The following is a 27,827-nucleotide window of genomic DNA, read 5'->3' on the forward strand; positions in this document are numbered from 1 at the left end:
CTGAAAAATGATCAATTTTAGGCCAACCCAGATCTAATACAGAAAGAAAATTACTGAGCTCCTTAAAATTAAGTTTTAAACAATAATTTTAAAGTGAAATATTAGTTCATTATTTAACCTTAATTTCCAAAGCAATCACCACAATAGGACATTCATGACAGTATGAATCAAACCACCTTTTAATGATTCCAAGAATGATAAGGACTCTAGTAAGAACAATCAGACAATTCACACCAGAAAACCTTTATAAATGGAAAAATATATCCTTGATTCAATAATAGCCTATATGCTATGCTAAACCAATGGTAAAGCCAAAAAAATTTCCACTCTGTAGAAGGTCTACATCATGCAAAGGAATGGTGACTCACCTTGGACTCCTCACATCCAGCTGATAAATGTTTCCATCCTGTGTCCCAGCCAACAGCAAGAAGCCAGAGAGAAAAGTACAGCAGTTGAAGGCATCTGAGCCAATAAAGAGGAATACCTGGGAAAAGTAGGAAATAAAAATGCTGTTAAAGCTTAATTTGTTTCCAGGAATAAACAGGCACCAAAAAAATAAAAATTTTACTATTTTTAGAGATCTTTTCTTTCTTCCCCCTTTAAACATTCCTTTATTTTATTTTATTTTTTATTGCTTAAAGTCCATTTTTTCCCCTCGTATTTTTTTTTTAAGAATAAAATTTTCCCCTTTATTCATTTATTTTTATTTTTCAATCCTCACCTGAGGATATTTTTCCATTAATTTTTAGAGAGAGTGGAAGAGAGAGGAAAGACAGAGAGAACTATGGATGTGAGTGAAGCACATCGATTGGTTGCCTTCCGCATGGGCTTGGGCCCAGGTCAGGGCAGAGTCTGCAACCGATGTACATGCCTTTGACTGGAATCAAACCCGGGACCCTTCGTTCCACAGGCTGACATTGTATCCACTGAGCCAAACCGGCCAGGGCTCTTTAAGCATTCTTGGTCTAAACCATGGCCTCACCAACAACTGAGAAAGAAGCACTTTCAGAATTTCAGGAACCTGAGGTTGGCTGAGGACTTGAGCAGTTTATATAATACCCCAGTCTGAGGCAGCAATTGTCAAACTACTACCCCTCAACACAATGACTCATAGAATCCTCAACACCAAAAATCCTTCTTTTCATTACAACCTTTGAGAAACACTTGCAATGCACACATTTAAGATTTGCTTCATGTCACTTATAACCACCTTTTGAAGGGAGATAATTTGTAGGAAAAAACCCAACCTTAAATAAAGTGACAAAACTTAAAGAATCACAATTCTCCCTATGTATTTGAGAAAAGAAATTATCAGATTTTTATTATTCCTTACTGTTAGCTGATATTGATAATTTCTCCCTTGAATGTTCTTAAAAGGAAAGACACAAACCAAAACAAAACAAAAGTCCTTGATTTCCCTTTGGAAGTAAAAGCCAGCATGGAAATTCAGAGTGCAAAGGCAGTATGATGACAAACAGTGATGTTCCTGGAACAACTTTGAAAATGGAAACATCACCAATAAAATGAACTAATGATCTAAAATGAAAATACACAGCTTATGGCCAAACCAAATCATTAAAATTATCTGGTGATGGAGTTAAAATTTGAAAAACCTAATCACAGGGAACTCAGAGTTTAATTAAGAGCACAGTATGCTCAGCAAAACTTCAAAGTTAAATTCAACTGCCCTGACTGGTTTGGCTCAGTGGAAAGACCGTTGGCCTGCGGACTGAAAGGTCCCAGGTTCGATTCCAGTCAAGGGCATGTATCTTGGTTGTGGGCACATTCCCAGTAGGGAGTGTGCAGGAGGCAGCTCATCGATGTTTCTCTCTCATTGATGTTTCTAACTCTCTATCCCTCTCCCTTCCTCGCTGTAAAAAATCAATAAAATATATTTTAAAAAAACAACAACAAACAAAAAAGTTAAATTCAACTAATTCTTCTATAAAAGATATTCCAATCATTATCTGATCTAGAGCCCTGAGTGTGTGAGTTCTTTACTCAGAATTTCTTCATGTCACCTTAGAGGTGGAAAGGAATCTATACAATCATTTTCTGTACAGCACATGAAGGCCCAGAGGCAAAGTGACTTGCCGTAGAGCATTTAATCCCCATCACATAACCCTATGAGATAAGTCCTACCAGGCCCAGTTTAATGATGAGGAGACTGAGGGTCAAAGAGGTTAAGTAACCTGTGTGATGTCATAGCCATAAGTGGAAGAGCTGGAATTTAAATGTTGCTCTATTCTAAATCCCATGCTATTAATCACTACAATGGACTGCCTCTCACTCATGCAGCTTCCTCAAAAGGTGAGCACAGTGCGATTGCAGAAATGTTTCTAAAACAGTCTTCCAAGAATCAGAGTGAACCAGCTTGCCCCAGAGTTCGAAGAACTTAGAGGAACCACTTGCCGGCTGCCTGCTCTGTAGTCCCAAGCACTGAAGCTTCTTATCTTCCCGGGCCAACAGCAGCATTTTCGATTCTGTTCCAACCTCCCGTTCACCTGCATGACAGATGAGCTATGTCAATAACTGGTTGATCAGCTGGCAGTACCCAGAAAGCAAGACACAGATGGCTGTTTACTGAATTACTCTGTTAGTGATTCACTCTTAATTTTTTTTAAAAATATACTTTATTGATTTTTTTACAGAGAGGAAGGGAGAGGGATAGAGAGTTAGAAACATCCATGAGAGAGAGAAACATCGATCAGCTGCCTCCTGCACACCCCCTACTGAGGATGTGTCCGCAACCAAGGTACATGCCCTTGACCGGAATCGAACCTGGGACCTTTCAGTCTGCAGGCTGATGCTCTATCCACTGAGCCAAATCGGTTACGGCTCACTCATTAATTTTTAAAAATATATTTTTTATTAAATTTTAAAATGAGAAAGGGAGGGAGGGAGGGAGGGAGAGAGGGGTGAGAGAGAGAGAGGGAGAGAGAGAGAGAGAGAGAGAGAGAGAGAATGAGAGAGAGAGAGAAAGAAACATTGATTGGTTGCTGCATGTGTGCCTCCTATCAGAGATCGAGCCTACAACCCAGGCATGTACCCTGATCGGGACTCAAGCTGGCAACCTTTTGGTGCACTGGATGACGACGTCCAACCAACTGAGCCACACTGGGGTCAGACAGTGTAAGGGTTTGTGATAAACCATGGTAAAGGGTTAAGATTTTAATATATGTGTAAAAGGAGGCCACTGGAGAAGAGCAGGGACAAAGAACAGTGGCATGACTTGATTTATGTTTTTTAAATGACCACAATGGTTGCTCTGATGAGAATGGATTCTAGAATAGTAAAGGGTGTCCCAAAATTCATGCAAGAAGTAATTTTGATAGAAAACACAGGTTTATAATTAAAAATTGTAAATTTTTATTGATTCATAAAGTATACAGTATAGGGTTATGTATGGAATAGCGTATCGGGTAAATGCCCTCCACGGCTTTTCTGGCACATACGCACTCTTTTGTTGAAATTTTCCATGACCGTTTTGCATAAATGTGGCTGAATTTCAACGAGGCTCATTTTCATCTTGATGGCTTGGTTAATCGACAAAATTGTCACATTTGGGGTTCAGAAAATCCACGAGTGATTGTTGAGAAACAAATGCATCCACAACGTGTCACTGTTTGGTGCGGATTTTGGGCTGGAGGCATCATCGGACCATTCTTCTTCGAAAATGCGGCTGCTCAGGCAATAACTAATGAGTGCGTATATGCCAGCAAAGCCGTGGAGACCATTTACCCGATATGCTATTCCATACATAACCCTATACTGTTATTTTTATGAATCAATAAAAAATTTACAATTTTTAATTATAAACCTGTGTTTTCTATCAAAATTACTTCTTGCGTGAATTTTGGGACACCCTTTACAAGCAATAGATGATGATAGATTGCACCAGGATACTGGTAGGAGGGAGAATGGGAGGGAGAGAGCAAGGTGGAAAAATTAGAAACACTTTGAAGGTAGAGAAGACTTTGCTGATGTAGGACATGAGGAAAGGCAGGGGTGAACTATGAATGAATCCTAGGCTTTGGGCGTGAGCAATGGCAAGATGGGGAAAAACAGATTGGGGGGTGGCGGTAGGAATAAAACACTCCGTATCAGACAAGGTAAGTTTGAGCTATTAGACATCTAAACAGAGTCTAAAACACAGGTGAGAGGCCTATACTTTAGATATACTTTTGGAAATCACCAGCTTAAATACAATACTTAAAGCCATTGATCACCCAGTAGTTACTGTAGTTAGAGCTGAGGGGCCTCCAATACTTAAAGGTCAAATAAAGGAGATTTATGAAAGTAGAATTAGCAGCCAGTGAGATAGAAAGAAAAGCAGTATAGTGTGGTATCACAGAAGCCAAGACAGAAAAGTTTCCTGAGAAGAGGGGCTGGGATTAAACTCTGTAGAAAATTCAGAAAGAAAGGCACAGAGAAGTAACACTGGATTAGGCAACGTGGAGTCCCTGGTGACCCTGCCCTAGCTCCCATCCTCCCATCCTTCCTATTCTTGTCTGTCCACCTGGAATCCATCCTTCAAGATTCAAGTCAACTCCTTTTGTGACACCTTTCACATCACACTAACCCAATACAGTGTCTTCTTCCAAGAATCACTAAGTTATTCAGCCAAAAATGTATTGTTCTCTGTTTTATAGGCATTCATCAAATCTGATATTAAGTTGTAATTACTCAAATGCAATAACTATGACACATAGTTCTTTTGTAGATTTTAAGGCAACAGAAACAGAATAGGTTTGCAATAATATTAATCTTATGGTGAAACAGAAATACCAGCTACAGAGCAGAAAAGGAGAAACTAAGGCAAATACTGATGGGCCTAAGGAAACAAAATAGCTCATAGGTCATTATCAACTTACTGGGCATCTGCTCAGGGCAGCCGAGGTTGATGGAGTTGTCAGCAGCACCCACAGCCACTCCATTGATGGAAGAACCACAGTCTGCAATGACTCCCAGGCAGGCTGAGCGCCCACAATCCCAAAGTCGTGCTGTTCCATCTCGAGAACCAGATACCACATTCCTCCCCCGATCAACAATGGCTGTATCTAGGATACCTGGCAAGAGGAAAAAAAAGATCCTGAGGTAGAGTAAGTAGGAAAGGAACTTCAAAGGCAGAGAGGACAGATCTGCATATATGACTCCACTCCTTCACAAACATACTGGATAGATACTACATGCTGGGCACGGTCAAGTGCTAGAAAAAACAAATAAATAGAACAGAGTCCCTGCTTCCCAACGGTTCAAAGACTGGCTGTGAGAGACAGACATGGAAAAAGCTTTGGCCCTGACCAGTCTGGCTCAGTGAATAGAGCATTGGCCTGCGGACTGAAGGGTCCCAGGTTCGATTTCGGTCAAGGGCATGTACCTTGGTTGCGGGCACATCCCGAGTAGGAGATGTGCAGGAGGCAGCTGGTCGTTGTTTCTCTCTCATCGATGTTTCTAACTCTTTATCCCTCTTCCTCTCTGAAATCAATAAAAATATATTAAAAAAAAAAAAAAGAAAGAAGCAGACAGAGGGCCCCTGGCAGGGTGGTGCCCAGGAGAGGGCAGTGGGTGGGCGGACACAGGCCCCTAGCAGTGAGTGCACGCCCATCCCGCACTGCGGGTCTTCTGGAGAATCTGGGCGTTCACTTGAAAAATCACTTTTTAAAAAAGATCCTGGTGGTGCCGAACCGGTTTGGCTCAGTGGATAGAGCGTCGGCCTGCGGATTCAAGGGTCCCAGGTTCGATTCCAGTCAAGGGCATGTACCTTGGTTGCGGGCACATCCTCACTGGGGGGGCGTGCAGGAGGCAGCTAATCGATGTTTCCCTCTCATCAATATTTCTGACTCTCTATCCCTCTCCCTTCTTCTCTGTAAAAAAATCAATAAAATGTATTTATAAAAAGATCCTGGTGGTTCCATTGAGAACTCATTGAAAGGGTTAGTCTCCCCTTCTTAAAAGGAAGGATGTGACTTTTGGTCCAGCCAAGATGGAGTAACCCCATTCCTCCCAGGTTCTTCCTCTCACAACTAAAAGAACCTGGAATAACAACACACAAGCCTAGGAAGACTGAAGGATGGAAAGAAGAAGGCAGACCATCTAGGGACCTCAGGATTTGAACAATGAGCTCCCTGGACTTCCTTATTGCTTCCCACCTACGCTGGACAGGACTCTGCAGAAGTCTGCAACATGCAACTGGTTCAAAAACCAGACACAGGACCATCTTTCCTTCCCTCCGGCAGCCGCAGCCATGAAGGTTGAGCTGTGCAGCTCCAGTGGGTACAACATCTACCCCGACATGGGAGATGCTATGCCAGGACCGACAGGAAAGGTTTCCAGTTTCTTAATGCAAAATGGGAGTTGGCGTTGCTTTCCAAGAGGAATCGTTGACAGATAAACTGGACTGTCCTCTACTAAAGAAAGCACAAAAAGGGACAGGCGGAAGAAATTCAAAAGAAAAGAGCCCGCCATGCAGTCAAAGTCCAGAGGGCCATCCCTGGTGCATTTCTGCCGATATAATGGCCAAGAGGAACCAGAAACCTGAAGTTAGGAAAATTCAACAAGAACAAGCTATCAGGGCTGCCAGGAAGCAAAAAAGGCTAAACAAGCATCTAAAAAGACAGCACTGGCTGCTGACAAGGCTCCCACAAAGGCAGCACCTGAGCAGAAGATGGTGAAGCCTGTGAAGGTTTCTCTCCCCGTGTTGGTGGAAAATGCTAAGTTGACAGATGAGATTTTTATTTTTTATTTATTTTTATTTTTTTTAAAATATATTTTATTGAGTTTTTACAGAGAGGAAGGGAGAGAGATAGAGAGTTAGAAACATCGATGGGAGAGAAACATCGATTAGCTGCCTCCTGCACATCTCCCACTGGGGATGTGCTCGCAACCCAGGTACATGCCCTTGACCGGAATCGAACCCGGGACCTTACAGTCCGCAGGCCAACGCTCTATCCACTGAGCCAAACCGGTTTCGGCGGCAGATGAGATTTTTAAATAAACACCTGACTATAACTAAAAATAATAATAATAAAATAAATAAAAAAAAATTAAAAACCAGGCAGTTTTCAAAAAACAAATAAATTCCCCAAAAAAGTCTGTTGCCCCTCACATAAGACTGGGAAAGGGGTGGCCTTCAGAACAGAAAATCTTTTGGCCACATCCACCCCACTCAAACAGCAAGAGGACAACTGCTACCTCCCCCTCACCCACGGTTTCAGTGGGGCTGAATAGGGAACGACAGCTCTCCACCCAAGGAAGCGGAAGGCAGCACTCCAATTTCCCCAGGGACACTGACAGGCCCAGCAAGGTACTGTCGGCAGGGTTCAGAGGTGAACTGAATCTCTACCCTCACCTGACACAGCAACAGGTGGGAAGAGGTAGAATGAGATCGTGACAAATAGCACTTTCTCCAATCACCCTTCATACCTCCTTTGTGACCTTTGAAGGTTGCCACGCAGCTAGCATCTTCAGCTGACCAGATCTTCAGCTGGGCATCCATTCCCCCACTCAGAACCACAAGGCCTGATGGGAAAAACCTGCAACAATTCACATCAAACACATGTCCTTCCAATACTCTCTGGAAAAACAAAAGAAAATTCCAGGCTAGTTCTCTTGTCCATCCCTTGATGTTCTCTTACCTCCCATATCCTCGGTCCCTTAAATGAAATATGTACATGCTAAACATGCATGCTGGTTTTAAAACGAAGGAGGTCCAAATAATCTCTTTAGCTCTTTTGTCTTCCAGGTAGTGTTCTGAGAGCTAGGTTCCTTTTCCGGTTTGGGCTACAGATGTGGATTTGAACTCCATGGCTCTCACAGCCACCCTAAGTCTAGTTCTACATATAAGAAGGTGAGGAGGGCCCTAACCAGGTTGGCTCAGTGAATAGAGCATCAGCCTGGGCACAAAAGGGTCCCAGGTGTGATTGCGGCCAAGGAGACATGCCCGGGTTGCAGATTCAATCCCCCCACATTAGGGGATGTGCAGGAGGCAGCCAATCAATGATCCTCTCTCATCATTGATGTTTCTATCTCTCTCTCTCTCCCCCTCTCTGAAATCAATAAAAAAAGAAAAGAAAAAGAAGCAGCAGCAGCAGCTGAGGAGATTGGGGGCTATGGCATTAATTAATGTAACAGCCTAGTTACTCAATCTTAGAAACCATCACTGAAGGCAGTTCATACCAAGGGACCACACACTTAGACATTCACTGGCCTGGCTCCTCCACTGTCCCAGCCCCAATTTGTTCTGGCAAATCACCTAGCTTGAGGATGGTTTTCAATTTAAAAAGGGAACAAAGATCCACTGAAGTGCAGTGGTACTATATTTACAGATAGAGACACTCTTCTTTCCATGACCCAGTCTAAAGTTTCTAAGACCACCCTTCATGTATAAGACCCTGAAAGTGTATCCAAAGCCTTTACTCTGAGTTCTCCATTGGAAGCCTGCCAGATTTTCATGCTCCCATCAGCACTAGAAGACACACCAAGGCCTCCTCCACTAGAAATGTCCAGGCATGTTATCTGTTCAAAAGACAAAACAACCAGTGTTACTAATAATAAAATGCTCCTCTTCCCTTGAACTATGTTATAAATACCCCGTCTCACACTCCTCCAAGACTTATCCCAACACAAAAGACATGTGTTTCATGTAAAGGATGCCTTATCACCAACCTCTCAACAAGGGTAAAGCCAACACCTTTTACTTATTGAAACAAAAGGGGCAGGCTGGGTGAGGTCAATGGGGGAAAAAGGGGACATATGTAATACTTTCAACAATAAAGATTTTTAAAAAGCTAATGAAGTAAAAATAAGATTGTTAGTTTATACACTAATCCAATATGATTAGTGTCCTTGTAAAAAGAGGAAATTATGACACAAACACACAGAGTGAAGACCATGTGAAGACACAAGCAGAAGATGGCTATCTACAAGCCAAGGAGAGAGACCTCAGAAAAACCAACTTTGTTAAAACCTTGATGTTGCCGGGACCAGTTTGGCTCAGTGGATAGAGCGTCGGCCTGAGGACTGAAAGGTCCCAGGTTCGCTTCCGGTCAAGGGCATGTACCTTGGTTGCGGGCACATCTCCAGTGGGGGGTGTGCAGGAGGCAGCTGATCGATGTTTCTCTCTCATCGATGTTTCTAACTCTCTATCTCTCTCCTTTCCTCTCTGTAAAAAATCAATAAAATATATTTAAAAAATAAAAATAAAAAATAAAACCTTGATGTTGAACATTAGCCTCAGAATTGTGAGAAAATAAATTTCTGTTAAGCCAAAAAACAACAAAAAAAACCCAAAAAACAGAAAAAACACACAAAAAGATCCTATATAATAAAGAACTAATATGCTAATTAGACCTGATGGCAGAACTATCTTCCAGAACAACTTTCTGGAAAGACCAGTGGGTGGGGGGTGTGGCCACGAGGGCCAAGGCAGCGGGGGCTGTGAAGGCCTACTCTTGCATGAATTTCGTGCTTCGGGCCTCTAGTATTCTTATAATCATCTACAGTCTCCTGTTTCAGCTACAAAGTTTTCCCTATCCCCATATCATTTTCCATCGTTTCCATCTTTTGCTATTTTATTTTAAAATTAATTTACTTCTCCTAATTCTTAGGAACCTACTTACACAGAAGACAGCCTTCCACGATGTTCCAAAAGGATTCAAGGAAAAACAAAGTGAATTGCTTTCAATTTACTACTTCACATATCCTCTGTAAAATCCTGGGTGTGTGTGTGTGTGTGTGTTTCAGAATAAGAGAATCCCAGATTTACTTAAGTGGTTTCAATATGAGCAATCACTTCATGAATAAGCCATGATCAGAATGCCAAGTCTCCTTCATATACATTCATAAATACATACTTTTTTATTTAATAACACCCAGTTGCAAATATTTCAGAACTGTAAGACTGAGACATATTCCCAGCAACAATGATTCCCATATGACCTAAATTTTTAAGGAAAAAGTAGGGACTTTTGCAGTAATTATCTAACCTTCCATTTTACTTTGCTCTTTGACAGTTAAGCCATAATGAATAGGGTTAGCAAGAACTAAAGGGATATGTCAACTCTAATATTTTCCAAGACTTTTTCTTCTTCATATTGGTTTCTCAGAATAAAAGAATTGTTAACTTAATTGTGGAACATTTAATTTTAGAAATTATGACAACTAACATTTATATCACATTTTATCATTTATAAAACACTTTCAAATACATTACATAGAGCCAGGATAGAAACCTACGTCAGAGTCTAAACCTAAAAATCTATTTCTTAGTCAAAACAAAAGGACAGTCAATGGGACAATGCTAAATACTGGGTAAAGATGACAATTCAAGCCAGTGAGATAAAGGATGAATTACTTTATAGTGCTGTGACATGCTAATCATTTCAAAAAGAATTAAGTTAGATCTCTACTTCAAACCAAACAACAAAATAAAGTTTAAAATGTAAAAAATAAAACAAAAATTCAAAGAAAACACTGTATTTACATTTTTAATTAACAAACACTTATATTATGCTTACTATGCTCCAGAGACAATTCTAACTGCTTCAATCCTCATAAAAACCCTAAAGATAAATATTATTTTTACCCCCATATTATAGCAGCTTGTGGCACATGGAGTTAAGTATGTGGCCTAAGGTTACACAGTTAGTAAGTGGCAGAATCTTGGGAGTCAAATCAATGAGTCTGTTTCTAGAGTCAATGTTCTCATCCATCATATTATGCAACTAAAGTAACTTTATATATATAGTCATGTACTACCCTAAGCAAGACTCCAAAGGCAGTTACTATAAAGGAATAAATTGATAGGTTTTATTCTCTAGAAATATTAAATATCTCTATGTCAAAAGACAACATTAAACAATAAGCTAGAAAAATGATCTGCAAAATATATAGCAAAGGATCAATACCCTTAATATAAGAGCGTTTGCCAATAAAGAAAGAAATTCACACTTAAAGAAATGGGCAAATGATATGAAGAGTGACCAATAAATATATGAAAAAGTGGTCAACCCATGATTAATCAAAGGAATGCAAATTAAAATAACAATGAAATACCATCTCTCAAATAGGTAAAACTTAAAAATTTGAATATACAATATTGAGAGTATGTTAAGTCAGACTGATATAAAAGCACAGTAAGAGCCTTTTTTAGTCAATGGATAGAGCCCAGCGATAGGTCAATTAATAAAAAATTTCAGTTAAAGTGGGGAAAATAGTGAAAATCGATGCATAAATACCTACATTTTATTTGATCTCAAATATATAAATGTACATTAAAATTCATTAATCTTTTCATTAGTCCATTGATTATAAGGAACCTTCACCTTGACCTTCTTTTATTTTTTATTTATTTACTTTTAAGTTTATTTTTTACTGACAGTATTAAACTTGACTTTCTTTTAATAAACTATAATCCAAGGCATAATTTAGTTTCCAGTTTCTCTGAAGTAAGGTAAATCTTTGTTCACTCTTACAAAGCAATCTATGAACAAAAATTCAACTAGTGTTTAAAAAAAAATCTTTTCCCTAACATTTTGCATTTACCTTGTTCACACATAATAGCAGTTAAAAACAAAACAAATAAAACGCTTCTTTACCAAGTCTTTACAAAGCAATCAATTTAGTTTTCAGACATAACCATTCTCTGCCTTTTCACACACATATGTCATCAGTTTAACATATTTAGTTAATTAACATAATTTCAAAAACAACATAACTGGCAGTGCAACTGACCTTTGGTAAGCACTCAACTTACCCAGTAGTGTCAGAGTAGGCAGACCTCAAAGAGCTTATAAGCTAAGAATATGCTGTGCCCACAAGTCAGTATGTTTTACAGAGTGCATGTAGAGCAAAGGTTGAATGAGTAGATCAGTTAAACTGAGGTCAGTCAGAACAGACCAAAAGCCTTATAATTTGCATTCCCTGTGACTCAGCAACTCCACTTTTACAAAGTAAACTAATTTCTTCCTATCTTTGTGAAGAAAGGGTTAGCTATATCATCAAAATAGGAATGGATGAACTCAAAATATCTGAATGTCCAGTAATGTAAGATTGGAAAAACAAATTATATTAAAATCAGACAGTGGAATACTATGCAGCTCTTAAAAGAATACATAGAAAGATGGCATAGACCCTAGCCAATCTGGCTCAGTGGATAGAGTGTCAGCCCATGGACTGAAGGGTCCTGGGTTCGATTTTGGTCAAGGGTACATGCCTGGGTTGCGGGCTCAATCCCCAGTGGGGGGTGTGCAGGAGGCAGCCGATCACTGATTTTCTCTCAGCATTGATGTTTCTATCTCTCCTTCTCCCTTTCTCTCAGAAATCAATAAAAATATATTTTTAAAAAAGAAAGAAAAATGGCATAGGATGATGTACATAATATATTATTAAAGAATAAAAAGCAAGTTATAAAATAGTAGGTACTGTAAAACCTATTTTGGTGAAATATTTAAAGAAAAAAGATTGAGAGGAACAAGTAAAATAATGATAAAGCTTAGCATGATGCTGGCACATAGTAAACAATAAATGTTAGCTATTATTATCATGATTTTTCTTAATAAAGGCTAAGCAACAAAAGTTCACAGTGGTTATTTTTAGGGTATAGAAAAAATGAGTGATTCACTTTGCTTTCTAATTCTTAAATTTTCATCCCTAAATATATATTTGTTTTTGCAATAAGGAAAAAAAATAGCTATTTTAAAAATCTACCTATCACACAATAAGAAGTGGAAGGCTTTAATATAACCAGTTTATCTACATATTTCTCACTTCTGCTTTCAAAAGCCCATGGTAGTAGAAAAGGCTTTATCACAAAGATATTTGAAAATTATTCCTCAATAAGTTATAGTCAGAATTTTGAGAAAATGTCTCTGTCCTGTAATCAAAGGGACAAAAATATGAGCAGCGGCAAATTATGCAAACATCAGTTACAACCACCATTACCCAAAACCCGGTAGGTAGCTCTGCTAAAACATGTATAAGGAAATTTCATTTCAAAATTCCTTTCTCTAAGATTACCAGTGAGTGGATTTGTACATATATTCTATGTGGTCCCAAGTACCAGTTTTGTCTAACATTAACATACTTCATGAGCTGTTACCTTATAATCAAAGAAGTGAACCACATTAATTATGAGTGTTTATAGCACTGTAAACAAAAAGATAAAAAGAAAAATTAATTAATGATATTACATTTCTCCTCATTTTATCAAAATACTTACACTCTTTGCATGAATTCTGGAAAAAGTAGTGTATGGTGTCAAAAACTTCGAAGATGCATTTTCCTTTGGACATGAAATATGAATGCTTTTCTAAACAGAGAGGAAAAGATGAAATACATCAGTAAAGCTACTCCAATGAAATTAAAGCCTCGTAAAGAAAACATAAGGACAACAGGAAATTCTCACCTTTTAAGTGTGTCCTCTCCAATCCTCCTTCCCCAGCCCACAAAACTATCCCTCCCTATTAGAGTAGTAGTCCTTTCACTGCAGGGGCTGCAATGTAATTGGTATCACTGAGATGCCATTATCTTTTTATGTTAAGACAAATCAACAATAAAATACAGCTGACAAACATGAGAACATTACTTTTTAGAAGAAAATTTAATACCAACACTCTTAATTAGCGGTGGGGCAAGGAACAGGATCAAGAGATGTGAGGAAACAGCACCAGCCCTGAAGCCTAGACTAGAGGACTAGTCTAAAAGTAAACTTGCTGCCTATAAGAACGTTTAGGAAAAAATGTAGACTACTACCATCTACAGTTACCAGAGAAAACTGGTCAAGTAAATCATGGCACACTCTTCCAATGTGTAGGGCCTGGTCAGGCTTGCAGTGCCCATTCCCACGTGGACTTACACTGGCTGTACATGTTTATAGACTGGTCACCATCACATCCATAGCAGTATTATGACTCCCCATGTTTTGCCTAGTCATTATCATATATCTTTCAGCTACTTTAGCAAGATAACACTAGTGACAGAGTAAGAAATTATACCTTGAACCAGATGTTAGATTCAGGTGACATGATTTGCCAAAGGCAGCCCTTGTAACCAATACAAGTAAGTATATTGGTATTTCAAGGTAGTATGTGTAGAGGTATTAAAGGCTTAGCAAAACCTTCCTCAAGGATTTGATAAGACAGTTCCTTCCTCTAAGCAGCAGGATACCAACACCGTCGTCTCAGGGCATAGCTCCTATATACAGCTGAGGAGTTGCACTCTCCAAATGGTCCCAAACCTATTATCTCTTCCATAGAAGTACTTCAAAGTTTCTGAAAATTTTGCTGGACAATGAAAATGTCTTCAATAATCAAGATTTTTAGAACTTCTTTATAAGGCTAATCTATGTACAACAAGCACAGTCCTCACAGTTCCTTAGAAAGAACAGTTTCAAAGTCATAATATTGTTATCATTGGAAATCAATATGCTCTTATTAAAAGTCTTCTACGCCTTTAAAAACACAATTAGAATATCTCTACAAATAGTACTACCTTAGCCAGCATATCTATGCCTGGCTGCCTGCAGGCCTTTCATTAAATGAGTTTTTGCTTCTAACCGCGTGACAAAGCCCACACGCTGCCAGAGTGCTGACCTGGATTTGGAATTGTCTCCTGTACCCAAAACTAAAGTGTCAGCTAAACTCTCCTCGATAAATACTCACACCAAGCAAGGATGCAGGGGCTCTGAGAGCTTAGTGTTCAGGCCTCTTTAAGTATTGGTTTGTTCTCAGAAGAGTTCATTTCCTTAGGCTAATTACGTGAAAGAATTCAAGAATCAGTGGTTTTCTCCTGCTTATCAATCCTGCAAATCAACCTTTAACCCATAAACATACTATGAAGGAAGATAAATGTTGAACTACCTTCCAATGTCAGCAGTAGAGAGTCATGCTGTTAATGAAAATATTTTAAAGAAAAGCTGCAGGACATATCAAAACATACAGAATTTAGGGGGTGGGGGATAGGAGGGGGAAGTGTGAGTATTCCACACTAAGGTAAAATTCAAAGTCAAACTTTTTATCTTCTGGGGTTAGGTTTTTAAGCATATTAACAGGACTGTTTTAAAGAAAAATGTAGCAGCATCAAGTAGCAAAGTGACTCATGGAAGTTAGGAAACAAATGAATGTTCAACCATAAGCACTTACTGTCTGACCCAACAGGTACACAGCAGAAATTAACAATGATGTTGGAAGATAAGAATTGTATCAGGGCCTGAATATGAAGGGAAGAAAGGAAGTCAGCACCTAGGCTATGGGTGGATACCTGGGAAAAATGTAGGCTTGCAAGGTGGTATTATACTTTTAGTTAGACATATTTTGGGTTTCAATTCCGACATGCAGTCTAACTAGCTTTGATTATTAGGGGTTAATGAGTCTCTTTATCTACAAAATGGACATTGAAAATGCTAATCCCAAATGCTGTTATTCTGATAAACAACAATAACTCAATTTTTGTAATATTCTAGTTCAGCCGTGGGCAAACTACGGCCCGCAGGCCGGATCCGGGCCGTTTGAAATGAATAAAACTAAAAAAAAATAAAATAAAAGAACGTACCCTTTTATGTAATGATGTTTACTTTGAATTTATTTCAGGGAAACATTTACTTTTTAAGAACCCATTGTGGCCCTCGAGTCAAAAAGTTTGCCCACTCCTGTTCTAGTTTCATTCATATACAGTCTCACTCCCCACTAATCAGCCTATGAGGTAGAATATTATCTGGGGTTTTTTGTTGTTGTTTTAAAATATATTTTTATTGATTTCAGAGAGGAAGGGAGAGGAAGAGATAGAAACATCAATGATGAGAGAGAATCATTGATCAGCTGCCTCCTGCATGCCCCACACTGGGGATCGAGCCTGAAACCCAGGCATGTGTCCTTAACAGAATTGAACCCGGGACTCTTCAGTCTACAGGCTGACGCTCTAACTACTGAGCCAAATCAGCTAGGGCTTCTCTCTGTTTTATAGATGAGATGAGAAAACTGAGGCTCAGGGAACTAAGTTATTTGTCCAAAATAATACTTTTTCTTTTTTAAAAATTTGAATTTATTGGTGTGACACTGATTAATAAAATGATATAGGTTCCAGGTGTATAATTCTATATAGTACACCATTTGTATATTACACTGCTTGTTCACTACCCTGTCAAATCTCCTTCTATCATCATTTATTCCCCCTTACCCTGTTCTACATCCCTCTGGTAATCACCTTACTGTTGTTTGTCTATGAGCTTGTCCAAAAACATATTGCTAGTAAGTGTCAGAGTTAACTATGAGTTGGACTCATCTTTTGACACTTTCGACAATTCCATAGCTGTCTATAAAAAAATATAAGATATATAATAACATGTAGCCTATCACCCTGCAGAGGGTAATGAATGAACATTTGCTAAACATCTTATGTAAAAAAACACACACAATGGTTTTCTATTCTTGTCAGAATACCAGAAATGTTTTACAACTAGAAAAGTTTAATTACATAAAATAAAAATAAAAAGGAATTTACCCATCTCACCAGAGCATACTGACTGCAGACAACAGAATGAGTAAAGAAAGTCAGGTCATGGGTTCTCAAAGACCAATGAGAAAAACTATTAAGCACTTGTGAAGGCCTAGGTCTTCATCAAGGCCTAGCCAGACATATTATATTACTCTGCCATACAATAAGGTAGATACTATCCATATAAGGTTATTAAACACTTAAAATGTGGCCAATACTACAATGAGGAACTGAATTTTTAATTTTTACTTAAAGTTTAATTTAAAAATTGCCAAACCGGTTTGGCTCAGTGGATAGAGCGTCAGCCTGCAGACTGAAAGGTCCCAGGTTCGATTCTGGTCAAGGGCATGTACCTTGGTTGCGGGCACATCCCCAGTAGGAGGTGTGCAGGGGGCGGCTGGTCGATGTTTCTCTCTCATCGATGTTTCTAACTCTCTATCTCTCTCTCTTCCTCTCTGTAAAAAATCAATAAAAAATATATTTAAAAAAAAGTGGCAATAATCTCCACCATTGCCACCCAAAATATATTAAAAAAATAAAAATAAAAATTAATAGTTGATTCAGTTATCAGAAAACTTTTTAAGTATGTGAATCTATGTTTTCAACTGTAAATCTTTAAAACCTAAACACATCATCAAGTATTTCCAATAAAAAAATTAGAGTCTATGCCTACCTGGTGTGGCTCAATGGTTGACTGTCGACCTATGACCTATGAACCAGTTGCAGGAGGCAGCTGATCAATGATTCTATGTCATCATTGATGTTTCTATCTCTCTCTCCCTCTACCTTCTTCTCTGAAATCAATAAAAATATATTTTAAAAAAATAATTTCATTAATTACAGATAGAAATAATGTTTTAGATATATTGGGCTAAACAAAGCCAAAAACACACAAAAAAACAGAACATATTCATACATATATATATTTTTTCAACCACAACCCAAAGGGAATCGTTATGGAATATAAATTAAGAATATTGGCCCTGGACGGATAACTCAGTTGGTTAGAGCATCATCCCAATATGCCAAGTTTGCAGGTTTGATCCCCAGTTAGGGCACATACAAGAAGCAACCAATGAATGCATAAATAAGTGGAACAACAAATCGATGTTTCTCTCTCTCTCTCCCTTCCTTCTCTCTAAAAAATAAATAAAAATTTTAAAAATTTGAGGATACTGAACTTCTGGAAAATATTTGCAATATGCACGATAGATGAAAGTTAAATAAAATATATTATTAAAATTAATTTCACTTGTTTCTTTTAGGCTACTAGAAAATTTAAAATTATATATGTGGCTCACATTATTTATCTATAGAAAAGCACTGATACAAGGGAAGAGGAAGTTTGACTACATCTAAATGTATATTTAACTACAAAAAAAACTTTGACATTCAAAGGCAGTAAAAACTGTGATTGTTGTACAAATGACATGGGGATGACACTGATACACAGATAACAGTATAAATATTTAAAGTAGATGTATAGGTACTACCATATATATGAACATGGTGCCATCTAGAAGACATAAAAACCTACCTTGCTTATTTCATTCACAATAAATCCTTCCGAAGCTGTAATCTCTGGGATACCATCGAGGCCAATTCCTTGACAAGTTAGGCTGCCATACAAAGTTGGTTTTCCTATATAGCACAAAAGAAGAATGCCTCAAAAAATAGTAAGAATTTAACATTTTTCTCCTTCAAGACCCAATTCAGACAACTGTATAGATGGTAGGATATTGGGTAATAAAAGAAAAACAGGTACTGGTGTTAAAAATGAGGCGAAGTGGAAAGAATACTTGCTTAAGTGAAGCTAATTTGGGAGAAATATAGTCAAGGGCTAAAAACTAGAGACAAAGATTTTGAGATACAATGTGCTATTTGTAGAGAAAGCTACCAATGTGATCTAAACTTAAGTTTTACTGGCTGTGAAATGGCATTCTTCGAGGATGAAAGGTGAAGATCAACATGAATGTATGTGTTCATCCACAGTATATAAATATAATACCTATGTATTATAGAGTTAAGCTTAGAGTTAAGCTTCATTAATCTGGAAAATGTACTTACGTAGAATACTGCTTTTGCAGTGATATGGGCTAAATAAGATATAAACCTACACAAACATATGTAGATGGTAGAATGGAGTTAAAAAACATTCTTTTCTAATTTCTTTCTGCACTACACACACACACACACACACACACACACATACTAGAGGCCTGATGCACGAAGTTTGTGCACGGGTAAGGTCCCTAGGCCTGGCTGGCGATCAGGGCCAATCGGGGTCTTCCAGCTGCCAACTGGGGCCTTCCTTCCCCCGGGGGCCTTCTCCCAGCTGCAGCCTTCCTTTATTCTGCGCCACCCGCTGGTGGTCAGCACACATCATAGTGAGCGGTCGAACTCCCGAGGGGACAATTTGCATATTAGCCTTGTATTATATAGGATATATATGTATATGTATATATACACTTCTATAACCACCCATAATACCCTGTTTTACATTTCTGACCTCCTATTAGACTGTGAAGTCCTACAGTTCAGAAAGTAGCAGGTTGCTATAAATTATTCAGCAAATAACTATTGGTACAAAACTAAAATTCTAGGAGTAAGAGGCAAGTAAAAACCATCATGGATTCAGAGTGGGGGGCTTCCTAGAGAGGGTGAGTCTTTGAAAGAAAGATAGGACTAGGAAAGAAAGATAGGAAAGAAAGAAAGAAGGATAGGATAAGGGAAAGGAAACTCCAAGTCAGGGAGGTGGCATGTCAACAAAAAAGAAAGAACAAGGAGAAAGGAGTAATCAATGAATATACTAGTTTGGTTACAACCGTCATGGAAAAGGTAGCTGAAGGATGTTAATAGAGGAACTCACAATCTAGGATAGAATTCTGGACTAGAGAAGATCTAGTGAAGAAGATTTTGGTAAGGAAGTGGCATGAAATGCTAGTTCAGAAATATGCCGCAAAAATAGGATTGAGGAATTCTGTTTTTTGTCCCATTCCATGAGTACTGTGCAAGGACTCTCGGCCAGGAGAAAGTAGGAAGCTTTCTTCGGGGATAGCTTTCTCTTCCTCTAAAGGGAATGAGTACAGATTTAAGGATATTACCTGGGGGGTGACAGCTCAGCCAGGCCTCCCCTTCATCCTTCCTATGAAGAAAGACAAAGCCCCATTAGGCTCACTCAACACTGAAAACGATGCCACTGATGCTAGGGGAAAAAGATAACATCATTTCCAGTTTGGCCATAGTACACAGGCATGATCTAGTCCAGTGATGGCAAACCTATGACACGCGTGTCAGAGCTGACACACAAACTCAATTTTTGGTTGATTTTTCTTTGTTAAATGGCATTTAAATATATAAAATAAATATCAAAAATATAAATCTTTGTTTTACTATGGTTGCAAATATCAAAAAATTTCTATATGTGACACGGCACCAGAGTTAAGTTAGGGTTTTTCAAAATGCTGACACGCCGAGCTCAAAAGGTTCGCCATCACTGGGCTAGTCTAACACCCCATCCAGGCATAAATTATTCTAACACAGACTTTGTTTACTTGTTGAAGAAATATTTGTGGATTAAGTGTCTAATGCATATAATGGAGTTTACTATTCATTAATAACTGCACAGCTTTGAAACATAAAGTATATATTACACTTCGATCACTGAGGGATTACTGTAAGCCAGGCCCTGTGCAAGGCACTTTGCATATAGCATTAGTAATCTTCACAATTTAACAAGATATCTTTTATTATTTCCATGTTAAAGATTAAAAAAACAACAACTGAAGCTCAGAGAGACGTGACCTGCCCAAGGTCACCTACCTATGAAGCAGGAACTGAAATCTGACTAGTATAGGTCTGTGTTCTACCACCTTACTGACTTTTTTCATGTTTTAGAATGCACCTCCCCAATCATTCAAATCAATACAGTGGGGCCTTGACTTACGAGTTTAATTTGTTCGGTGACGGAGCTCGTAACTCAAATTACTCGTATGTCAAATCTTAAAGTGAACGAGCGAGACACGTGATGCTGGGCTGATGTTGTGGTGTTCACTGTGACCTTCGCTGCGCCAACTAGCGGTGGGATATCTGAAGCTGGCTCATAACCCGAATTTTAGCTTGCAACTCAAAGCAAAAAATCGGCCGAGAGACGGCTCATATCTCGAAAAACTCGTTAGTCGGGACACTCGTAAGTCAAGGCCCTGTATCTCACCTAGGGTACAGGGAAAGGGTGGAGGCTTTAGGTCGCCAGCAACTCTCTATCAGTTATTTGCTGCACAATCCTGGGCAAGTTTCTTCCTCTGATTCTGATCCTGCATTCTCTCATAGGCACCTCGCGGCCCTCAACAAATGCTAGTGTTCTTCCTTTATTATTTATCACACATTCTGTGTTGCAGTAAGTAACGGGTTATTTTACTTTAGCCCATCTAGTAAGGTGTAAGTTTCTTAAATGCAGGAATGTTATTCATCTTCACCTCTGTTTCAATGTGAAAAACCTTATTAGGAATCACAGTTGCCATTCATGGTACTGCAGTACTCTTCCTGGTGCTAGAGAAATAAATATCTGTTAAAGAAATGAACGGTCTGCTGTGCATTCCCCATTAAACTGTCAGCTCGAGGGCAGGAGCCACCCCTTCAGCGTGGAGTACACGTCTGAGCTGCACCTGAACAGCACCTCGCATCCATCTACGTCAGCGTCCCGACAAGGTCGGTGCTCCCCGGTTCTCTGAATACCACGGTCCAATATGACAGACACACCCAGACAGTGTGATGGTGGCGAGGGCTGGGACTTTCGCCAATAGCTGACGATCAACAAATACCTGGGCCTCCTGCCTCCCAGCTGTCCTGTCTTTCTCCAACTCATTGATGCTCGTTCTGATGCTGGAAACTCACAGCGCTTATGTGTCCCCTTAGCCTCGGGATAGCCTTCTGAGAATGAAAACCAATGACCATGTGGGTTTGAGACTTCTGTCTAGAGACCCAGAGCTCCCTCAACAATTGGTGAGGTAACGCCTATGGGTATCCTGGGTAGGGCCTGGGTCTCTACGAAAAGACCACAATCACTACCCGCCTCCTTTGTCCCGGTTCTAGGATTGCATTCACCTGAGGGCTTGGGCCCAGTCGCTCTGAATCCGCAAAGGCGCCGCCATCTTGACCACACCTCCACCAACCCGCCTCTTCCGCTCTCTCCCGGAAGTGGCTCCTCCGAAAGGGCTGTGGCGAGTGCGGGGGGGCGGGATCCACACCGAGAGGCCACCAATGAAAATGCGCGGCGGGACCTTCCTCTCCGTCCTCTCCACCCCGTTCCCACGCGCGCGCGCGCGCCCCTCGCAGAGGCTGGCTCCCGGCAGGAGGGGCGGAAGTCCTCTCCGTCCTCTCCACCCCGTTCCCACGCGCGCGCGCGCGCGCCCCTCAGAGGCTGGCTCCCGGCAGGAGGCTCGGAAGCGTTCCCGGTGCGTGCCAAGCGGACGTGCGGGAGCGCGCGTTCAGGGCCTCTCGTCTGCCTTTTCGGTGAGCACCGCCCGCCGCGTCCTTGCTCGGTAAAGCGTGACGGGCACTGCGAGGGCGCAGGGCCACCCGCATTTCTCTGCTTCGCCATTCTTCCCCTGCCTTCCCCATCTGGACCGGCTTCCCATTCCAGCTGCCGACCCCCTAGCCCGCCCTGATCCCTGAGCAGGGCGGGGTCTTCCTCTTTTTACTCCAGGGGAGACTGAAGCACGGATGAGGTGGGGGGAAGAGCCGGGTAGCACCTGCGGAGTCCCGGGGTAGCCCAAGCATTTGGCATCATTACGTTAACGCTGCAGTAGTTCTGTGACTTACATGTTACCTTACGGAGGACACGGAAAAAGACTGCCGGGTAAAGCGTTGCCTGCGTTCGAACCCGGATTTCTTGGCTTAGGATTTAAGCACTTTCTTTCCCCTGTGTTTGCTCTAAGGTTTGCTCCTTGCCTTTAAAGAGCTCACAGTGTGTAGTAAGAAGAGGAAACGTGTGCAGTAATAGGGACGATCATTATTGAACTCTGGACGGGCCAGGCTCCTTTACCTGCGTTATCTCATTTAGTCTTTAACAATCCTGTGGGGTATATATTATCTCTATTTTTCAAGAGAAATTACGAAGTGATTTGCTCAAAGTCACCCAATACATGAGTGAAAAAGCTAGTTTCCAACCCAAGTCTGTTTCAAAGCCCATTTTCTTTTCTCTTTTTTAAAAAATATATTTTATTGATTTTTTTACAGAGAGGAAGGGAGAGGGACAGAGAGAAACATTGATCAGCTGCCTCCTGCACACCCCTTAGTGGGGATGTGCCCAGCAACCAAGGTACATGCTCTGGGACCCTTCAGTCTGCAGGCGAGGCTCTATCCACTGAGCCAAACCGGTCAGGGCTCAAAGCCCATTTTCCCCTTCCTCAGGTTATACGGCCCGCAGCAAGTGAGTTTTCTGTAGGGCTGTGGAGTTGCTTAAATCCTCTGGTCCCTTCCCCATTGCCCTCTAAGCGCCCTAACTTGGCTAACAGGCCTGGCTGTGATCAGATGGTTTCTCATCTTGCCAGTTTCATTTGCTTTGTTTTCTCCTCATACTCTATTCTCCAGTCACACAGAACTTTCCCTTCTTCCCGTGTGTCAGATTCTCTTTCAACCCCACCCCCGCTCCCGCTCTCTTCATGGACAGGAGTCTTCTTCCTTTCCATCTCTGGTTAATTCCTATTCATTCTTCAAGTGTCAGTTTACAAATCACTTCCTCTCTCTGTGTCTGGATTAGGTATCACTCCCCGGTGTCCCGCAGCTGAGCTGTCTGTACACAGTGTACAGTAAACTGCCTGTTGACTCGTCTGGACTGTACATTCCGTGAAGGCAGGGACTGTGTCTGTGGTCACTCCTCTGTCCTCAGCTCTAGAATAGTGCCTGGAACATGGTAGGGGCTCAGTGATCATTTGTCGAATAAGCCAGAGAGACACAGGGAAGGCATTAAGCAGTTCTAGTTTCTTTATAGCCTGTCATGGTGAAATGTGTACAAGGCTGAGGTAATTTCTCGTCAAGTCTTTCTAAGTTCTCTCTGTATGCCACCTCCTACTCGGTGTTCTGCAGCAGATGATCTTGGGAAGAAGTTTGGGCGAATACACCTCACATTACTAAGTACTCTCAGCTTACAGACTCCTCTCTTGCCCTGGCCACTGCATGCTGTCTGTTACAGCCACACAACTCTCCATTCCTCCCGCTTGTCAAACCCTACACATTCTTAGGTATTAAACTTTGTTCTTCTCCAGCCATAGGATAAGGCCAATGTAAGAAAAGAGAGATTCTTTGGGGGTGAATCAGAGATAGCGTCTCCAGAAAGGTGACATTTCACCTAATTCAAATTCCATTAGCAGAACCCATTCCAGCTTATTGTTCTAAGCATTCTCACATACTTTATCTCATTCCATTTAGTTCAAACCATTTTGTAGGCCTGCTCTCTGCCAGGCCTAGTGCTGAGGGCACCAAGTTAGATCAGGCCCATTGTCTGTCCTCAAGTAGCATAGTCTCCAGAGAGAGACATAAGCATAAATAGGCTATAACAGTGCAGTGGTCAGTGTTATTTATAACAGAGGAATCCCATATATAATCATGTTCCTCCTCTAACCTTGCCTCCATTGATGTCTAGAGATTCCCAAAGATGTCAACTCAAGGACATACTTGGGCCCGTCAGGTGAAGAAAGAGGGTGAGGAAGAGGACCCCCTGGACCTGCTGATCTCCCGCTCTGGCTGTGCTGCTTCCCACTATGCAGTGCAGGAGTGCATGGCCCAGCACCAGGACTGGCGACAGTGCCAGCCACAGGTGCAGGCCTTCAAGGACTGCATGAGTGAACAGCAGGCAAGACGGCGAGAGGAGCTGCAGAGGAGGAAGGAGCAAGACAGTACCCACAGCTGAGCCCCCAAACCATCTATCCCCAGAGCATGGCCTGCAGAAACTAGCACCCAGACAAATCCTAAACAGTGGAAGTGTGGGCCAAAAGGTATAAAACTCCAGGATAGCCTTTGGGATTGGGGTTGAGAGCCAGGCAGCCATGGGCTTGGACATGACTGTCATAAAGAAAGAGCTGTCATATTTTATTTGTTTAAAAATCTTTATTTTTGAAAGTATTACAGATGTCTTCCTTTATCCCCCATTGATCCCTTCTACCCTACTTCTCCCCTCCCACGCAACGTTCACTGCACCATTGTCCATAAATTATGCATATAAATTCTTTGGTTAATATCTTCCTTCCTTCCTCCCCCCATAGCTGTCTTATTTTTATGGTGAGACCCACACATCCTCACTCATCTTGTTCCACGAATATTAAATATTGACCAGTATTTGTGATGTACAACAAAGGGTGAGGTTTAGGCATGTTCTTCTACCCTACATCTTGGGTAAGTGTGCCAAGTACTGAGCTAATTACATAGACTTTGAATGTTAGAAGTAAATTCACAATCTAAAGGTAAATTGGTTACCTAATATGTCTTCATCTATTCAGTCATTGGTTCAACAATAGCCAGTTTTCCTCAGACCTCACATGCTAGGCAGTTGGAAACTGATGGGACAAATAATATGATCTTTGCCTTCATGTCTAGTTTGAGAGACAAATTAAACAACACTGGAACAACTAAATAATTCCTGCAATGATATAAATGACTTTATCTTTAATAAGTTGTTCTGGATATTTCCTTTGATCTAATAGAAGGGAGAAAGCAAATGTGGGGGAAAAAACATTGAGTGACTCTCATATGCTAAAGTCTATTGAATTAACAGATGTAGACTCTGACCTCAACACACTCCCAATCAAACACACACACAATGTTGGCTTGATGTTTAAAAAGTACATTTAACATAAAACACAGATTTTTCCGCTTTTGAAAAATAGAGAAGCTGTCAACATGGAGCTTATATTCCTACTTGACAACAATTTGCTGGAGCTAAATATGGTTTCTCTTAGGTGGTTGCATTCTCTGGCTCATGAATTGCCACCACTTCTCATTTTGTTTCCATGGAATTATATTACCCATTCTGTTACTTTCTGCCTATCCCTGTAAGGCACTGACTGTCCTGTGCAAAGGGATGTATGCTGTCATCATCGTCAGTAATATTTCTTGTGTGTGTGTATCACATATCATATTTTATTTTATATCTATATTAATTAGAAGTACAAATCTGAAGTACAGTAGCACCTAACACTACCTTTGTGTGTTGGTATTTGGGGAGGAGAGAAAGAGAAAAGAGGGGAGAAGATAGGAATACCAGTTTAAAGAACAATAAAATCCAATTTCAGCCTTCAAGCAGAAGGGGCTGACTGGATATATCTATATGTATAGATATATCTATATACATATATATATAGATATATCTATACATATAGATATATCTATATACATATAGAGAGAGAGAGAGAGGGAGAGAGAGAGAGATGAATCTGTGTTAAGTGCTGTGGGTCATCAGAAGGAGTACTGGGGACGAGTTTTCAGCAAGAATCTCAAAAAGAGAAGGGATTTAGTTGAGTTGAACCTTTAAAGATAAAGTAGGTATTACCTATTTGTAACATATATAACAGGAAGGATTACCATCTGTAGCAAATAAAAAGTATTTAGAATTCAATAAGAAAAAGCAAACAGCCCTAGCCAGCTTGGCTCAGTGGATACAGCGTCGGCCTGCGGACTGAAGGGTCCCAGGTTCGATTCCGGCCAAGGGCACGTACCTGTTTTGCAGGTTCGATCCCCAGTAGGGGACGTGCAGGAGGTAGCCGATCAATGATTCTCTCATCATTAATTTTTCTATCCATTTCTCCTCCCTTCCTCTCTGAAATCAAGAAAGAAATATATTGAAAAAGCAAACAGCCCAGTTGAAAAGTGAACAAAGTTAAATATACCTCCACAGCCCAGCTAGTGTTGCTCAGTGATTGAGCATTGACCCATGAACTAGGAGGTTGCCAGTTCAGTTCAGGCCAGGGCACATGCCTGGGTTGTGAGGGCATGCAGAAGGCAGTCAATCGATATTTTTCTTTTTTTAAAAATTTATTTTATTTTATTTTATTGCTTATAGTATTACAAAGGGTATTACATATGTGTCCTTTTTTTTCTCCCGCCCTTGACAGTCCCCTGGCCTCCCCTACCCCCCAGTGTCTTATGTCCGTTGGTTATGCTTATATGCATGCATACAGGTCCTTCGGTTGATCTCTTACCCCCCTTCCTCCTGCCCCACAACCCTCCCCGATATTTTTCTTTCATCAATATTTATATCTCCCTCTTCCTCTGTAAAATCAATAAAAAAATTTAAAAATTTAAAATCAATAAATATACATACACAATAGGAAAATGTAAATATATTCTGCATCACTGATAGTAAGTCAAATGCAGATTTGAAAAAGTTGTATTATAGATCCTCTTGGCAAAAACCGAAGTATTTATAATGGAGGTAGCAAGTTTTGGAGGGTTACAGCTATAACAGAGCTAATGCTGGATGGGTAACAATATATTTAGGCAAAGGGTGCTTAAACCTTTTTCCTCAAGTAAATGAAGATAAATCCTATTTAATAGGCATACTAAAAGAATTAAATGAGATAATATATAAGTAATAATAAAAATGGTTAGCATTTATTGAACTACTAGAGGCCCAGTGCACAAAATTCCTGCATGGAGGAGGGAGGGTCCCCTCAACCTAGCCTGCACCCTCTCCAATCTGGAACCCCTTGGGGACTGTCTGACTGCTGGTTTAGGCCCAATCCCTGGGACATCCCTCTCACAATCCTGGACCGCTGGCTACTAACCGCTTGCCTGCCTGGTCGCCCCTCACTAACCCCTCCTCCAGCCTGGTCACGTCATGCAGCCTGTTCAGTCACTTAGGCTTTTATATAGATAACTAATATTTATGGAACATTTAACCCAGCCACTCTGGTTCCAGAGGCTGTGCTCTCATTCCCTGTGATACGCTTTCAAATCCCACTATGCCACTTACTAGCTGGGCGATTTGGGGCAAATTACCTAATATCTCAGGCTCTGTTTTTTCTTCTAGAAAAATATAGTTATAATGCCTTTCACATAGGCCTCACAACTAATAAATGTAGTCCTTCCTCATAGGGTTGTAGAAAGAATGAGTTAATATTGGTACAGTAGGTCTTTGAATAAAGTCATTTCTTTCAATGTCATTTTGTTATAATGATGAGAAATGGTAGGAATTTAACTGTCTACATCAATTAACCTATTATATAGTAAACTTCATTTCATTATACATTGTTTTGCTTAAAGTCGCAAAACATATTGATATTAAGTAAGGACTTAAGAGCTAAGAAACAGTGTCTGCTGGAGGGGGGTGGGGTGGGGGGGGT

The 27,827-nt window shown here is 40.4% G+C and overlaps 2 protein-coding genes and 1 pseudogene across 7 annotated transcripts in view; 2 read left to right on the forward strand and 1 right to left on the reverse strand.

Moving 5' to 3' along the window:
- The window catches only part of PAAF1 (proteasomal ATPase associated factor 1), a 33,266-nt gene extending 11,493 nt beyond the window's left edge, over window positions 1-21,773 (reverse strand). Inside the window, exons 1-9 of one of the 6 annotated variants that reach the window (XM_015557502.1) lie at window positions 20,705-20,877; window positions 19,596-19,636; window positions 18,029-18,132; window positions 13,220-13,309; window positions 8,419-8,517; window positions 7,426-7,576; window positions 4,875-5,069; window positions 2,413-2,504; window positions 369-484 (exon numbers count right to left, since the gene is read on the reverse strand). In XM_015557502.1, the coding sequence (XP_015412988.1) occupies window positions 369-484; window positions 2,413-2,504; window positions 4,875-5,069; window positions 7,426-7,576; window positions 8,419-8,454 (590 nt within the window). In that variant the 5' untranslated portion in view covers window positions 8,455-8,517; window positions 13,220-13,309; window positions 18,029-18,132; window positions 19,596-19,636; window positions 20,705-20,877. Of the gene's footprint in view, window positions 1-368; window positions 485-2,412; window positions 2,505-4,874; window positions 5,070-7,425; window positions 7,577-8,418; window positions 8,518-11,733; window positions 11,911-13,219; window positions 13,310-13,405; window positions 15,208-18,028; window positions 18,133-19,595; window positions 19,637-20,704; window positions 20,878-21,594 lie in introns of those variants that run through there. The other 5 variants (XM_006777936.2, XM_015557504.1, XM_015557503.1 and 2 more) reach the window with 5 other exon arrangements.
- On the forward strand, window positions 5,898-7,230 carry LOC102768805 (annotated as a pseudogene).
- Window positions 21,774-21,881: 108 nt separating the features above from the next.
- LOC102761860 (cytochrome c oxidase assembly factor 4 homolog, mitochondrial) lies at window positions 21,882-24,732 on the forward strand. The gene is made up of 2 exons (XM_006777939.2): window positions 21,882-22,002; window positions 24,134-24,732. The coding sequence occupies exon 2, from the start codon at window positions 24,146-24,148 to the stop codon at window positions 24,398-24,400; it is 255 nt and encodes an 84-aa protein (XP_006778002.1). The 5' UTR covers window positions 21,882-22,002; window positions 24,134-24,145; the 3' UTR covers window positions 24,401-24,732.
- The last annotated feature ends 3,095 nt before the right edge of the window (window positions 24,733-27,827 follow it).

Source organism: Myotis davidii, unplaced genomic scaffold (genome assembly GCF_000327345.1).
Source record: "Myotis davidii unplaced genomic scaffold, ASM32734v1 scaffold169, whole genome shotgun sequence".
Taxonomy (NCBI): domain Eukaryota; kingdom Metazoa; phylum Chordata; class Mammalia; order Chiroptera; family Vespertilionidae; genus Myotis; species Myotis davidii.

Coding starts and splice junctions, on each gene's coding strand:
- LOC102761860 (XM_006777939.2), top strand. CDS start 24,146: ATGTCAACTCAAGGACATACTTGGGCCCGTCAGGTGAAGAAAGAGGGT.